The 17,224-nt window shown below is 34.2% G+C and overlaps 2 protein-coding genes across 3 annotated transcripts; both read right to left on the reverse strand.

Annotated features, from left to right (window-relative positions):
- Positions 1 to 1,159: 1,159 nt before the first annotated feature.
- On the reverse strand, positions 1,160 to 2,273 carry LOC134278116 (uncharacterized). Of its 2 annotated transcripts, XM_062760448.1 has the most exons (3): positions 2,233 to 2,273; positions 1,670 to 2,013; positions 1,160 to 1,571 (listed from the first exon to the last, which is right to left on the reverse strand). In XM_062760448.1, exons 1-3 carry the CDS (start codon positions 2,256 to 2,258, stop codon positions 1,558 to 1,560), a joined length of 384 nt encoding a protein of 127 aa, XP_062616432.1. In that variant the 5' UTR covers positions 2,259 to 2,273; the 3' UTR covers positions 1,160 to 1,557. The 2 variants fall into 2 exon arrangements, with proteins under 2 accessions (XP_062616432.1, XP_062616428.1); XM_062760444.1 differs by having other exon boundaries at positions 1,162 to 2,013.
- A 1,780-nt stretch (positions 2,274 to 4,053) lies between these two features.
- Positions 4,054 to 11,705, reverse strand: LOC134278136 (uncharacterized). The gene is made up of 2 exons (XM_062760455.1): positions 11,565 to 11,705; positions 4,054 to 6,967 (listed from the first exon to the last, which is right to left on the reverse strand). The coding sequence occupies exons 1-2, from the start codon at positions 11,588 to 11,590 to the stop codon at positions 5,692 to 5,694; spliced, it is 1,302 nt and encodes a 433-aa protein (XP_062616439.1). The 5' UTR covers positions 11,591 to 11,705; the 3' UTR covers positions 4,054 to 5,691.
- Between the last annotated feature and the right edge of the window lie 5,519 nt (positions 11,706 to 17,224).

The following is a 17,224-nucleotide window of genomic DNA, read 5'->3' on the forward strand; positions in this document are numbered from 1 at the left end:
TTGACAAATTCCTTGTATTCTCATTTGTGTAGCTGTGTGTATTTTGTGGAATGGTTCTTGTCTGAGAGATTGTTGGTATGAGTATAGAGCAGCCTGGAGGTTCCCTGTCACCTGTTGACAGATCCCCAGAATCTGCCACGATACGTCTCTGTAATGTTTAAATATAAGCTGCCCTTGATCATGGTGAACTAGGGTCTGTAGATCATCTAGAGCTCTTTGTACTCTCATTGTGTCTACATGTCTGTAGCACAATATCTCTAGCATGTATAATAGTATAAAGGGTTGGACATGTAATTTAGGCACCTAATTCTGTAGAGTAGACTGTTGCTCTGGTATTAATTCACTAATATAATGGACTCTATTGTCAAGTCCAATATCCATTGCTACAGCCTGTCTCATCTTTGAAGACCAGGACTGTCCCCCTACAGCCTCAGTATACATCTCTATATCTACATTTGACAAATACATCACTACATATGGCTGTGCTAACTTGGCCTTAATAATCTCTATAATAGATAAAGCTTCCATGTACCTATGTGTCTTGTAATAAAACATGGTTAAGTACATCATGTCTGTAAAAAAAAACCAAACTTGGCTGCTAATTTTAGCATGTGACAGGAGATTTTGTCAGCTCTATACCTCAGTTTGTTTTTATGTGCGTTAGTTTCCATGTGAAATGTAAAAGCACTTTTCTGAAGGATGATAGTAGTAATGTTCTGTAGCACAAGGACTTGATACTGCATTAGAAATGGTGAAATGTTCATCTGTTCTATTGTATGTAAATGTCTAATACACCTTTAAATGTCCAATTTCTGTTCTATGTCGCCGCTGAATATTTCACCACATAAGTGTTTGCTAAACTCAGCCTCAGAAATCAGAGTATATTCATCTGTAACGATGGAAAGTTGGGGATTATAAAGGACATTTATAATATAGGACCTAATGGAGGGACTGTATATAGCAGCAAGGCTAAACCTTTCTCATACAACTTGTACAAGCTCATAGATAATAGATGTTGTTTGATGCCATGAATTTTACTCCGAAACATGTTGTTATCTGGAATGAAAAAGTTAGGACAGACCCCCTCATACACCCATTGAAGAATAAGTTTAAAACAGGTCCAGAAACAACCCAGGAGATTTTGTGGACACCAGTGAGGTATTGTATTTTGTTGAATCACCCAGAAAACAGCTGTCTTCCTGTGATAGGAACACAGTAATTTATCATCATCACCTACTCCATTGTTAATTATTTCTGTTAAGATTAATTTAAGCAAGCCATATGTTAAGAATTGACAATGATTCATTGCATTCACTAGTTTTTGTTCTGCTTTGGAGAAATTCTCCATTCATGGTCTTCATATCTTCCTAGCTTATGTCTTATTGCTACAAAGTGGCATCCATTTTTTACTATATTATTAACAACATGACGCTTGGGCCATGAGTAACATCTGTCTAACCATGAGAAGGCAGATGGAGGCCAAAAATCACTAACATACAGGGGGCACCATCTGTTCCTCTGCCACAGGGTCCATGTGGAGTGGTGAAAAGTGATAAATCAGAACAGAAGATCTGTAAATCAGAACGGAAGATCTCTTTGTATTTAGAACTAGATATATAATGTTTGTTAAACATTGTAACACAGGCTCTCTGGACATATTTGCACATACTTGGTGACAGTAAATATAACAAAGTGAATCCTGGTGGACTATCAGAAGGGTCACAAAGGATCAGCGTTTGTCTGTGTGTGTTGTAATACTGAGACTGAGATAATTCCCAGATCACACGATGGTTATTTGGCCAGTTCATAAAGTCTACATCTGATGTTTCCAGTCTGAATCCTTCTCTTTGACTTCCACTTAACATCGTACAGTTATCCTCACTTGTCACTTGATTTTTAACCTTATCCCAGATGTCCGCCATATCTCTCCTCATGGCTACTAGTTTTGAGGTCCCCACTTGACGACATAATCCCACGAACACTGATTCCGATATATGTTGTATGACTGTGTTCCTGTGTATGATAAAATGGAATATATTCTTGGATAATAAATGTGCCACTTTTGTAATCAATAAAATAATTATTATTATTGATAAGTTTATTTATTTATTTAATCCTTTTTAAGTTCTAGACGGTGTCGTTGTTTCATTATTTTTTTTTTACATTTGTGAATCACAAAATAAATAATTTTATTAATTAAATCATTAATCTGTTGCTGTCATTAAAACTTACGTTTGTGAGCTTGTAATGGAGTCCATTTTGATATGAAAAGTATGGTATAAATAATAAAGGGAATTCCAAGACATATACTTTCATTTTACAGTACTGATATTACCTGTGCAATTTAAGTAACTATTGTAAAATAATTTTTATTCAAACAATAAAACACCTTAAGTCCGTAAATAAAAATGTCAAATATGAACAGATTTTCTTGTGTTCTATAACTAGTTGTCATTATTGAGTTGAGTCCTACCATATATAATGTATGGTGATTTATATGCATTAATTTGTTCAGTGAATTGAAGAATATTAATATATTACTAAGTCTATTTTATGTAAATTCCAATTAAACCTATTACCAGATTAACATCTGATAAAATAGGATAAAAATTAAGGTGATTAACCAAAGAGTTACAATTTAAGTGAAAAAAGATAAACTGAATTGTAGCATAGCTCAATAAGATTCTCGCTGACCCTCCCCTATTTTCTATGCAGGTATGTGTCATGTTATACGAGTTCTTTTCTGAAATATACTTCTTTAAAATCCCCAATGTAATTAATTCAATGAGTGACATACCTTAAGACTTATCAAGTTTTGACAATTAACGCTTTATATAGAATACTTTTTTGAATTTGAAACGAAAGAGATGTAAAGCTTTATTAATTTGGTGTTCAGATTGTTTCAATCAAATTGAAATATTATGTAAAAATTGGAGATAACAATCTGCTATCATATAAATAAAAAAAACCTAAATGCATTAGCCTTTTTTTATTACCCATTACAATATATTTTTCTAAAAAAAGAAATGTACAGCTTTAATTGGAGCTCAGAGTGTTTATGAAAACGTTTGAAAATTGGCATAGGCTTTTTTTATTATTTCACACTCATTACTTATTATTTTTAATATATTTTTTGTCATGACAATAAAATTATTTTACTGTTTTTTTTTTAAATTTTTGAATAGAATTGAATATTGTTTGTTATCTAAAATTATTTTACTTGAAAAAAGTAGAATTTTGATGTGTATTAATGAAAAGTATCAAAACTATAATCCAGAAAATTCAAAAAAAAAATGTGAGAAAACAAAATCAAAAAATCAACTCACTTGTTTGTCAGTCCATACTCTGTGCTGTGTGAAGAGTACACAAATTAAACACATTCCGTAAAATGTAAACATTAACAATTGATTTATGGACATTTGGTTTTGAATACTGTTCGTTATCTCCACATGTTTCATGCACATTTTTTAACCAGAGGCCAAGACAGAATTTTTCTCAAAAGCACGGGAACAAACCTCTTAAACAAAATATCATGAACACCAGAAATTGCAAGTTCATCGTACATCGTCATGTTGTTCATCTTTAGGCTGTAGAAGGTTTAATTTCTGAATTAAAACAGTTGAATTTAAAAGTCATGGTGATCTGATATTTATCAATATTCATTTTTAAATCGTTATATTTTTCACATAAAGAGCCTAAGATTTAAAAAAAAAAAACAAATCTATCCTTTTTCTAAATCTTATGCACGTGCCAATCAGCTTGATGTCAAGAGCAAACTTAATTGTCAGAAAATGCTTTACTGTTGTCATAAAAAAAAATAATTGATGATGCAAATTAGAATTAGCCCCAACTTTTATTGGAAAATAAACCAAACCCTTGTTTGTTTTAACTTGACTATGACAACATTTCTATTCTATAAACACACACATACCCTCTCTCGCACACCCACACACAAACACACACTCCCTCTCTAACATACACCCTCACATACATATTTTTTAAAAAAAACCAGTAAATTCATGTCACACGAATCATAATCTTTATTGACTATTTAAACATACTACATACATCTCATTATCTGTTTTTATTTTAATGCAATAAGTATTTTGATACCCCGGTTACCAATCAACTGGATAATTTCTTCCCATAATCCTTTCAACGGTAGAACACCTTATCTTATCCTTCAATGAGAAAAACAGTTTGTCGTGTGTTGCCACCTTTGTGACGTTTAATAATTTGTTTGAAATTCTCAAAAGTATTATTAACAATGACATATAACATTTAGCAGACACAAGATATCAAAATGAGAAATAAAACAAATTTTGTAAAGAAAGGTAATCCAAATTTACAGTTATTACCACTTAGATTTAACAGAAAAATCATAAAAAATTGGGTCTGAAAACGCTAAAACATAAATTTAAACAACAAACAAAAATGGCGGAGAAAAAACGTCCGTCCTGCAAGGATATAGATGGAAAAAAAGGCAGAGTAACACACCGAGTGGTCAGAATTTCATTTGTTATATTTTGATTGGCCAGATTTTGATTGGTCAATCTCTGCCTCTCCTACCCCGGTAAGACATGGAACCGTAATTACCATTACAAAGCACAGTTATACAATATTTCAGACTTTCACATTCAAGGAGGACACTTATTGATTACAATAAAAAAATTTCAGTAAACTTAAATTTATTTAATTATTTACACTATACGAAAAATTAAATTTAGGTGGAGGTTTCAACAATTTATTATTAAAGAGGGATCTTTTATTACACGTGCTTTGATTCTGTTAGAGGATACGGGGGCTAATCATTGCATTCCCGGGTTTTTCCGACTTTTTTACATTGCTTTATCATAATCCAATCAAATTCGAGTATTTGTTGTAGAAATATATGGAGCTTGAATGTAAGTCGTAAAAGAGAAATGAGGGTAGATATATAGATGATAAATTCCATCAGAAGAATTCGGGCGAATTCCAGGTATCAATTCTCACTTCTGTAGCTGTATGAATTTCATTTTCATTTTTTTGTGCAAGAGATTCTTCGAACGAGTCTAAAGAATCCTGATAGTGACCTGTCACATGTTGACAAATACCTAGGATCTGCCAGGATATATCTCTGAGACTTGGATCTATAAGTAGTCCTGGATCAGAGTGAACTAGGGTCTGTAGATCATCTAGAGCTCTTTGTGCTGCCATTGTGTCTACATGTCTGTAGCACAAGATTTCTAGCATGTATAACATTACCAAAGATGGAATATATAATGCTACTATTTTCTCTGAGGATGTCTCCTGTTCTAGTATCAATTCTTGGATGTATGGAGTTGTGTAGCCATATAGGATATCCGTTGCTACAGCCCGTCTCATCTTGGTAGACAAGGACTGTCCCCCTAAAGCCTCAGTATACTTCTCTTCATCTACAATGAATCTGTTCATTACATAAGGCTGTTTTAACTTGATCTTTATATTCGCTATAATATTTAAAGCTTCCACGTACCTAAGTGTTTTGTAATAATACATGACTATAAACAGCATGTCAGTAATACAACCAAACTTGGATGCTAATTTCAGCATGTGACAAGAGATTTTGTCAGTTCTGTACCTTACTTTGTTTCTTTGAGTGTCAGTTTCCATCTGTAATACAAAAGCAGTTTGCTGAAGTAAAGCAACTGTATGTTTCTGTATCACAGGGACTTAACTCTGTGTCAGGAGTGGTAAATTTATCATATATTCTATTTTGTGTAGATACATAAAACTCCTTTGTAGATTTTGTATGAATGGTGTGTTTTTAGCGTATAATTCTTCAAATACTTTTAAATCAAACATAGTTTCAGAAATCAGAGTATGTTCATTTGTACAGATGGAGAGTCTAGGGTTAAAAAGGACATTAATAATAAAAGGGCTAATAGAAGGACTGTGTAGCAGCGATGCTAAACCCTTCTCATACAACCCAAACAGTCTCATAAATAATTGGTTTTGTGCTTCACCATATATTTTAGTCAAAAACATGTTGTTTTCTGGGATAAAAAAGTTAGGACAAACCCCCTCATATACCCATTTGAGAAGGAGTTTAAAACAGACCCAGAAACCTTCCAGGAGATTTTGTGGACAGCAGTGAGGTATTATATTTTGTTGAATCACCCAGAAAACTGCTGTCTTCATGTGATAGGAACACAATAATTTGTCATCATCAGCTATTTCATTATTAATTATTTCTTTTATGAACAACTTGAGCAAGATAAAAGTTAAGGCTTGACTGTGGTTCATTGCATACACAAGTTTTTGTTCTGCCAGGGAGAAAGAAATTCTCCATTCATGGTTTTCATGTCTACCTAGCTTATGTCCGATTGCTACAAAGTGACATCCATTTTTTACTATATCATCAACAACATGAGGCTGGGGCCATGAGTGACATCTGTCTATCCATGAGGAGGCAGATGGGGGCCAAAAGTCACTATAAAGAGAGATAGCTTGATCAAAATCAGAATCTTCTTGATAGATACAAGGTCCATGTTGAGTGAAGCCAGGTGAAATAGAACACCAAACCTGTCTGTATTTAGAACTAGATACACACTGTCTCTCATTCATTTTAACACAAGCTTTTCGGATCAATCCATGCGTGCTTGGATTAATTAAATATAACAAAGTAAATCCTGGTGGACTATTGGAGCAGTCACTTAGAATTAGTGTTTGTCTGTTTATGTTGTAATACTGAAATTGAGACAATTTCGAGATCACACGATGATTATTTGGCCACATCATAATGTCTATATCTGATCCCTTCAACCTGAATCCTTCTTTTTTACTTCCACTCAACATCAAAGTGTACCCTCTACTGTCTGTGGGTTTACAATTCAAAATATCATTGATTTCCATCATATCCCTCCTCATAGCAACCATTTGTGAAGTTCCGGCTATATTACACAGTCCAACGAATACCGACTCCGATATACGTTGTATGGCTGTCTCACTGTAATGATATAAACACATTAACAAGTAATATGCATGAGGTCATGAAGTTGTTTTTGTTTGTTTGTATGTTGTTAACATCCCTCTCGAGAATTTTTCATTCATATGAAGACACCATCATTTGCGGAAAAAGGTCCTTAAAAATTTCACAGGTAGGGGACTAAAAATGTCCTAGCAGTAGTAGTCCGAAAAAAAATAATTGCCAGGCTAATAATATATCACTAGTATTCGACGGCAGTGAAACAAAATGAAACAGTTATTAAACAAGAGGTCCTTGGGCCACATCGCTCACCTGTTCTTTACAGTTCTTTCCCAGATTTCCCTACCCCCTCCCCCATCTTGATTTTAATAATTTAGAATCTACACTATCCCAGGATACTTTGACATAGGTTTTAGCATTCCTGGCCCACTTGTGCTTGAGAAGAAAATTTTTTGCAATATATTTCTATATAAAACTTGGATTCCCTATTGTTGCTCCGCGCTACCCTCGGGGTCATGGTTTTCACAACTTAGAATCTACGCTACCCCTAGATGCTTCCACATAAGTTTCAGCTTTTCTGGCCCACTGGTTCTCGAGAAGAAGATTTTTAATGATTGTTCCTATATATTTTTATGTAAAACTTGGATCCCCTATTGTGGCCCCGCCCTACCCACGGGGGTCATAATTTTACAATTTAAAATCTACATTACCTTAGAATGCTTCCACATAAGTTTAAGCTTTTCTGGCCTTCTGGTTCTTGAGAAGAAGATTTTTAACGATTGTTCCTATATATTTCTATGTTAAACTTGGATTCCCTATTGTGGCCCCGCTCTACCCTCGGGGGTCATGAATTTCACAATTTAGAATTTATAATACCCTAGGATGCTTCCACATAAGTTTCAGCATTCCTGGCCTACTGGTTCTTGAGAGGTTGTTCCTATATATTTCTATGTAAAACTTGGATTCCCTATTGTGGCCCCGCCCTACCCCCGGGTTCATAATTTTACAATTTAAAATCTACATGACCTTAGAATGCTTCCACATAAGTTTAAGCTTTTCTGGCCTACTGGTTCTTGAGAAGAAGATTTTTAAAGATTGTTCTTGTATATTTCTATGTAAAACTTGGATTCCCTATTGTGGTCCCGGGTTATAATTTTTACAATTTAAAATCTACACTACCCATGGATGCTTCCACTTAAATTTCAGCTTTTCTGGTCCTGTGGTTCTTCATCAGAAGATTTTTTTATGACCCAACCCTATTTTCGTACTTTCTTGATAATCTCCCCTTGGAAGGGGACCTGGCCCAATATTATAACAATGTAAATTCCCTTCACCCAAGGATGCTTTGTACCAAGTATCGTTAAAATTGGCCCAATCGTTCTTGAGAAGAAGTTTAAAATGTGAAAAGTTAACACACGGACGACGAACAATGGGTGATCAGAAAAGCTCAGATGAGCTAAAAAGCGAATTATAGAGTGAAATCAAATCCACAAATAGGTCCAGAAATTAAAAGAAATTATTTAAAAGATTAAGAATGAGAAAATGCAAGGATATGAAGTTGCTACAAAGCTGCAAATCCTTGGCGATAAAAATCGAGTTAATCCTGCCTCAACTATAACATATTCAAAAGATTTTCGCTGTGTTCGATACAGCACTGTATTTTTACTTTACATGGTAATGCTATCACCCACCACTGTGTTTGTATATCAATGTCACATGCACATACTTTATTTCAAAAATTTTGAAGTCAAGAAAGATTTCTTCACCACTTGACGAATGTCCAATCTTTCATGCTGAGCTAAACAACTCCCATTGAATAAATTAAATGAAACACTGTCTAAAGAAAAAAAGATTTTCCCTTTTCTCTACTCATTAGATAGTTTCAAGTAAAAAAAAAAACAACTGGTAATTGAACTCCTACTGAGTAGCTATCTGACTCCTTCAGGTACTATTTTTGCATGTTATATGCCTTATACAGTTATTGGGCTGTTTTCAACTGGCCTCAATCAGTCTGAATAAATTTGCATATAATATATAACACTTTTCTTCTCATAAACAGCAAAGCCATGATTAGTCATATTAATTCAGGAGCCTCAACAGAGAGTGTAAATACATGTATATACATGTCTGTTCATTTCATACCCCCGGGTTACAATAAAAGATCACACGTGAAAAAAAAATCTTTTTAAAGTCTACTTAATTAATGAATAGTCAACAAATATGGAAGCATCCTAAGGTAGTGTAGATTCAAGTTTGTTCAGATCATATCCCGGACTACTTTTATATTAAAACGTTCAATATTAAACTGATATCTGCTTTTTCCTAAGTAAAGTGCTTAGGTTAGCGATGTTGTTAAAAATCTATTTTCTAAACAATGATGAATAAATGATCAAGCTTCAATATTTTGAAGTTGGAATGGATTACAATTACTGAGCGTGTTTCAATAAGCTTGAATGGCAGTAAAGGATATAGAGATAACTAACTGTACTTAACGAAGGATATGGTGATAACGAACAGTATTCATTATCGAAGTCCATAAAACAATACAAAAAGGATCAGAGCACGGACCTCCCAATCATCAGAGTTGGGATCAGGTGCCATGGAGGAGTGAACATCCCCTGTTGACCGGTCACACCCGCCGTGTGCTCGTTGTTATGATCGGGAAATAACAGGAAAAATCCGTCGTCAATTCAGTGTATAAATAATGGACAAATAATAAGTATGAAAAACGTCAATCAGCATTTGACTCAATGATAAATTGTATTTGCTGACAAGGTCATTGTATCGACCAAAGAACTTACGAAATGACTTTTAACGAGACTGTTGATATTCTTGTTTCATCACCTTGCTTGTCAATATTCTACCTCGTTTTAGAAATTGTTTATATGTAGGTATGAAGGTATATTGCTGCATGAGTAAGGGAAGTTGACGATAGAAAAATGAAAGTAATCACGTTTGTCATAAAGCTTGATTGTTGGTTTTCCATTAACGTCTTTTTCAATTGGAATATCCTTATATGAAACAGATGTGTCATACTCTGAGGTATCTTTTTTCTAAAGGTCAGCAAGATATTCCTATTGACATACGACATAGGAATGGAAATTACCATTGTAAATTAACAATATGTCGTCGATGTATCCAAATGTTGAGATAAAACAATACAAAATAGGAACACAGCAAACACAGACCTCCGAAACATCATAGGTGGGATCAGGTGCCATGGAGGAGTGAACATCCCCTGCTGACCGGTCACAAGAAGGATATGGAGATAACGAACAGTATTCAATCTCAACGTCCATTAAACAATATACAAAATAAGAGCAGAGCAAACACGGACCTCTGAAACATCAGAGGTGGGATCAGGTGCCATGGAGGAGTGAGCATCCCCTGCCGACCGGTCACACCCGCCGTGTGCTCGTTGTCATGATCAGGAAATAACGGAAAAAATCCGTCGTCAATTCAGTGTATAAATAATGGACTAACAATTGGTATGAAAAACGTCAGTCAGCATATGACTCAATGATAAATTGTATTTGCTGACAAGGTCATTGTATCGACCATGGAATTTACGAAATGATGACCTTAAACGAGACTGTTGATATTCTTGTTTCATCAACTTGCTTGTCAATAATTTACCTCGTTTAAGAAATTGTTCATACGTAGAGCACGCTCTTGCGTATCGAATCAACTGAGATATATATACTCCGTATGCAGGTGATGAAGGTATATTGCTGCATAAGTAAGGGACGTTGACGATAGAAAACTTAAAGTCATCATGTTTATCATATAGCTTGGTTGTTTGATTACCATTAGTGTCTTTTTCAAGTAAAATATCCAAGTATGAAGCAGAAGTGTCGGACTCTGTGGTATCTTTTATCTCAAGCTCACCAGGATATATCGTATCGACGTAGGAATGGAAATTATCATTATTAATTGACAATACGTCGTCGATATATCTAAATGTCGAGTTGAAGGCCACAGCAAGTGTTTTCTTCTTTTCACGCATAAGATTTTGTATAAATTCTGCTTTATATGAATATAAAAATAAGTCTGCTAATAACGGAGCGCAATTTGTACCCATGGGAATTCCAATAGATTGTTGGAATACCTGGTCTCCGAAAACCACATAGATATTGTCAATCAGAAACTCAAGCATCTTGTTCCACCGTGTTCTCCTTGTCATGTTCGGAAAATAACGAACAATATCAGTCGTCAATTTAATGTATAAATAATGTACTAACAATTACTATGAAAACGTCAGTCAGCATTTGACTTCATGATAAACTGTATTTGCTGACAAGGTCATTCTATCGACCGTAGAGCTTACGAAATGGTGACTTTAAACGAGGCATTAATTTTTTTCTGTTTAAAAGTTGTGTACTATTTAACAAAAGCAAAGTCTAATATGAACCAATTTTTCTTAAAATTTTATTAATTTTTCAAAGACACTAATGGAGAGAAACATTAGTTTTTTGTATCACATGTATATAAATAAATCTTCTAATATTCTTCATTTGTTCCCAAATTATAACTTTTTTGCAAGGAAAAAATGGGGGAAACACTAATGTGATATAATGTTAAAACTTTCAATGTAAATGTACTGAATTTTACAACTTACATTCGTGAAGTTCCCATGGAGTCCATATTCACTGATGATAAGATCTGATTTTTGGTGTTTTAAATAATCTGAAAAAATCCCATCATATCTACTTTCATTTTATGTAATAAGAACCATTGTTCGTGATTTAAAGGAAAGCCCGTACTCTGTATGACTCAAACTCACATCGAAACTATGCGGAACAAATTATTGGATAAACTGTATATAAGTTAAAAATCACGAGAAATCTACGTTTACATGTACTTGACATCATCCGTTTATTTTTGAATTTGTACTGAGTCATCAAGAACCTGATTAAACTCGACATTCTTAATAATCAGAAAAATCTTAGCTATGCCATTAAAGACATTATGATTCAACACCCATACAAAGGTCATCATTCCTTACACAGAATTGATATGGTGCTAAATTCATTTCATTATCACAGGACAAGTACTTGAATTTCAATTTAGATTTTAAATTTGTCGATCGACATCTTATGAGGGGCCTTACTGATTAAATTTGTACAGTGTATGTGTGATTAAGTGACTTTTAGGGAAGTAAAACATTCACCAAGATGACTATGAGATATATACTCTTAAATACATTCATATTGTGGCATATTTCTAAGATAAGTTATAATAACATCAAACATAATTATGTAGACATGCAACACATTTATGTCAACATGCATATTCGCAGCACAGTTAAGGTAACAGTAAGGAGGCGGGCCTTAATTTGTGCGGGAAATGTTTACTATGACGTCACACATAATATAAGGTCTTCAAAATACCACAAAATGAAATTATTTGCAATTTTAAACAACTGGATAGCTGTATACTACATACAAACTTACTATTACATGCAGTTTTATCGTTTGTTAAATACCACACAACAGTATATAAACGATGCATCAATCGCAATGCACTTGTCAATGTGACGTCATTTTGCAAAAATGACGCAGTTTGTACACAGTGAGAGGCTGATCAAGTCACATTTTGTACAATGAAAAATGTCTTTTGTTCTCAAATAAAATAGTATTTGCAGTTAAATAAAAAGTCGTTAACTTGGATGCGATGTCTATTTTAGTATCTTATTTATAAATTGTACGTACATTCTCCAAAAAAAGCGACACTATCGTGTGTTTGTTTGCAGATTCATTGAAAAAGTAATGAAAGGGTCCTAATAAATCGATTTATTGCAAGGGCATACCCTCAATGTATCTTGTCAAGATTTTACATATAAACTCAAGAAGCAATAAGATATTTGAAAAGTGCTGCGAACCTCTTGAAATCTTGCAAATAAATTAATTATAGCTATATTTAATGTAGTTGACCAGCAAAATATTTAAAATGCCGTCCAACAAATTAAATTTTAGCAATTAAAAAAGGGAATATATATAGGTTCGCAGCACTTTTCACAAACTACATAAAGTGTTGAAAAGGATTATAAATTAAACTAAGATTTTTAACTTGGTTATGCCCTTGCAATAATGAAATTTATAGATGACCTCTAAACTGCAAGTATAATTGCTATTTTTAAAGTCATCACATGACAAGTCTAAATAAAAATTATAAATGTCCCCAACATGTAGATTTAAACCACATTACATTTTTTTGATATCAGTGAAGTCCTAAAAAGAATCGCCCATCCTAATAAAGTATGTATTTTTTTATCTTAAAAAATCGCCGATATTTCCATTTGTAACCTTAACTGTGCTGCGTTATGTTGACGTGCAAGTTACAAATTTTAAAATATAATCTAAATATGGTTAAATCTACTTACTAACGTACGGAAGCGTAAATGGCTCTTCACTTGTTGTGTAATGACATTGTATGTTGTCCTATATTTTATCGTCTTATCAACATACAAAGTGTTATAACTTTTTATCTCTGACATACTAGATGCAAGATGCAACATAATGGTGTAGAGAGGCGACTTATTCATGTCAACATGCAAGAAAATTATGCAAACATTCGATTTATTTATCATGGTGGCATATTTCTGCCCCTTACACGCAAGATAAATTATGTTAATGTTACGTTTTCGACCCTTTTTACTATGTTTTGGGTAAACGCAACTGTGGGTCTCCCAAGTCTGTATATCAGATAGAAATTATAATACCAAATAACTTTCTATATAAAAACTTTATTAAAATCAATTAATTTGTCAAGGATGAGTTATTGAGCGGTAATAAATTATAAAAGCAATAAATCAATATGAATGGGATTTTAATATCCCATATAAAGTTTTTCCCACATGTGGGAATACCCTAAAAATATTTCTTTTCAATAATAAACTATTTAAAATAAATAACCACAGGCATCAGTTCCCAATATTAAAAAATTAATCTAATTAATTAATTAATTACCCATCTACTCTGGGTTTCCATTTCCCAATAGCTTTTTCTGTCCTCGTCAATATGAGGCAATGAGCAGAGTGCTGCAGATGACAGCTAACAGCTGTTTATATCGTATTACGTTGCTAGTGAAATGACGTACGATCCGCTCCCCTTTCCCGCAATTAGACCTGCACCGGAAGTTTATTGTGCTAAGCGATCTCGATGTATTTAAAAACAATGCGAGATTCGCGGGAATTGGAGTTATGTCAGTTGGAGGATCATACTAGGGTTTACAATGTCGGAATAACATAAAAAGTAGGTTATTTACATAAGTTACGATTTAGGGAACTGCCTGTATGTGTGTCAATCTTTCGTATAAGATTATGTGTCGTCTTACGTTCCACACTCATGGAGGAAACTCGGATTGACAACATGTCGATAGAAACAAATGACATTAAACTATTAAATATGAAATCATAAATCGTAACACTGCCCCCCTTCCTAATAGGCATTCGTCCTCGAATGGGAACTATGTCAAGCCATTGAAAGGAAAAGAAGTCAGTGATGTCAAAGGTAAGTGTATTTTCATTAATTTGTCATGTTAATGATAAAAATTCATTACATATTTTATAACAAAACTTTTTAAACATATTATATAACAATTATAACAATTGACATCATATTCAAACAACAACAAATATAAATAAAAACTAGAGCCGAGCTCGTTGCAAAGCAACGAATAGGTCTTCCGTTGGAGCTACGGATAGGAAGACGTATTCTTGAGTCTAGGTCAAGCCACATTTAAAGTTATTCAAGTAAGCAACCTAAAGGCTTTTAAAGGAAGAAACTTACAATGTTTCACCATGAAAAACACTGTAAAGGAATGTATGTGACCTTGAACTTTCTAAATGACCTTGCGTCAAGCAATGTTTCGCCATGAAAAATGCTGTAAAGGAATGTATGTGAACTTGAACTTTCTAAATGACCTTGCGTCAAGCAATGACAAACTCTGTTATAAAAATCTAATACCGTATAATCCCTATTAACCGCCCCGGGCGCTTAGAAAATTTCGAAAAGGAGGCGGTTATTTTGGTATTCTCTTCATATTAATATTTGATGTCATTCTTATACTTCAAAAATTTTAAAGAACAGCTAAAATAATGTCGAACTTTACTTTAAGTGAGGATAATCCACCCAATTTATGCGATATGATTCATTTTCCACTGAGAAATTGGATAATAGACAAGTTACATTTTCACTTTGTTCAAATTTTGGCAGCCTTTTGATACGATTCTAGAGGATTTTAATCACTGTAGAGGGGGCCCTGGTTTTCTAATAATTGAAAAAAGACCTATGGGGCGCTTATGGGGGCAGGGGTGGTTAATAGGGATCATACGGTATGTGTATTACCGACTGGAAAAGTACACACGTTGTTAGCTCACCTGAGCCGAAGGCTCAAGTGAGCTTTTCTGATCACATTTTGTCCATCGTCCGTCCGTCTGTCCGTCCGTCCGTCCGTCCGTCCGTCTGTCCGTCTGTCTGTCCGTCTGTAAACTTTTCACATTTTCGACTTCTTCTCAAGAACCACTGGGCCAATTTTAATCAAACTTGGTACAAAGCATCCTTGGGTGAAGGGGAGTTTAAATTGTTTAAATTTAAAATTCACAAGAGGAGATAATCAAGAAAAGATAAAAATAGGTAGGGGTCATCAAAAAATCTCCTTCTCAAGAACCACTGGGCCAGAAAAGCTGAAACTTATGTGGAAGCATCCTGGTATAGTGTAGATTCTTAATTGTTCAAATCATGACCCCCGGGGGAAGGGCGGGGCCACAATGGGGAATCAAAGTTTTACATAGAAATATATAGGAAAAATCTTGGAAAATCTTCTTCTCAAGAACCACTGGGCCAGAAAAGCTGAAACTTATGTGGAAGCATCCTGGAGTAGTGTAGATTCTAAATTGTTCAAATCATGACCTCCAGGGGAAGGACGGGGCCACAATGGGGAATCAAAGTTTTACATAGAAATATTTAGAAAAAATCTTGGAAAATCTTCTTCTCAAGAGCCACTGAGCCAGAATAGCTGAAACTTATGTGGAAGCATCCTTGGGTAGTGCAGATTTTAAATTGTTCAAATCATGACCCCCGGGGGAGGGGCAGGGCCACAATGGGGAATCAAAGTTTTACATAGAAATATTTAGAAAAAATCTTTGAAAATCTTCTTCTCAAGAACCACTGGGCCAGAAAAGCTGAAACTTATGTGCACATGGAAGTATAGGCCTTTCAACTGCCGCTAGGGGTCGGTGTTATGAACGATAACTCACTGCTGAAACTTGTTTAGAGCAGGCTAGGGGTATCTAACTGTTTACACGCAAGGCAGTTTTTTGCATTTCCCAAGTGTTTCTTTGCTCTCAGTAGAATCCAGTGGTTTTAAAATTTAGCACCAATGTTAAATTTATTTACTGTATAGTTGTGGACACCGGTTTACTGCATATAATTAATTTTTTTAATTAAAATAAAAAGTGAAATCTACCCTCCTTCTCAGTTCTAACCTATTTGAATTTTTATACTCGGTCGTTCCCCCTCGTGCTTAGTAACACAATTAAGATGATCAATTGTTGCATTTACTTGTAAAATTATATATATTTACACAGGAAGCGAAAAAGCGCGAACACAAAAAAAACATGACATTAAATTTTCTTCTTCATAATAATCGTCAAAGAGAGTTAAACTATTGAATATAGTCTGTTCCCCATTCATTTGACCCTGTTATTTCAGGTACAGTGAAGGCATTCTCTTTCTCTTGGTCAAAACTTTTTGTGTACAAAACAATGTAAGGAACCCTATTGTGTATATAACAATACCAATGCTGAAGCAGCCTATATGTCATTCCTATAAACGATAACTCATAAATCGGCACTAAGTTGGTCATTTTTCACACCTGAGTTACCTGTCCTTAAAACACAACATCGGAAAAGTCAATTATAAATGATTAAACTTTTTAATGATGTAATTAAAAGTATGCTAAAGTTAATATCTTTTTTGATATTTTCATGTACCTATAAGTCTATCTATACAATGTTTTTTTTACCATATGTGCTACTTGAAAAATTAGTTGAAAGGCCTAAGAAGTATCCTGGGGTAGTGTAGATTTCAAAATGTCTAACTTATGATCAGTGGGGTAGGGTGGGATTCATTATGTATTACAAGGAGGAAATCTGGTAAAGAACAGAATGGTCAAAGCTTCTCAGGTGAGCGATGTGGCCCATGGGCCTCTTGTTTATATATTCTTTTAGTCCATGAATCCAGCCAAAACATCTTATCTTTAGTGACCTTGAACTTG

The sequence above is a fragment of the Saccostrea cucullata genome, unplaced genomic scaffold (genome assembly GCF_032062105.1).
Source record: "Saccostrea cucullata isolate Sc308-1 unplaced genomic scaffold, CSIRO_AGI_Scuc_v1 ctg1637, whole genome shotgun sequence".
NCBI lineage: Eukaryota > Metazoa > Mollusca > Bivalvia > Ostreida > Ostreidae > Saccostrea > Saccostrea cuccullata.

Bases quoted from the DNA above. Each gene is read 5' to 3' on its own strand.
- LOC134278116 (XM_062760444.1), bottom strand. From the start codon at position 2,258: ATGGACTCCATTACAAGCTCACAAAC. The intron at 2,014-2,232 runs GTAAGTTTTAAT...TATCATACACAG, and splicing joins TCCATTACAAGCTCACAAAC to GAACACAGTCATACAACATA.
- LOC134278136 (XM_062760455.1), bottom strand. From the start codon at position 11,590: ATGGACTCCATGGGAACTTCACGAAT. The intron at 6,968-11,564 runs GTAAGTTGTAAA...ATATCATTACAG, and splicing joins TCCATGGGAACTTCACGAAT to TGAGACAGCCATACAACGTA.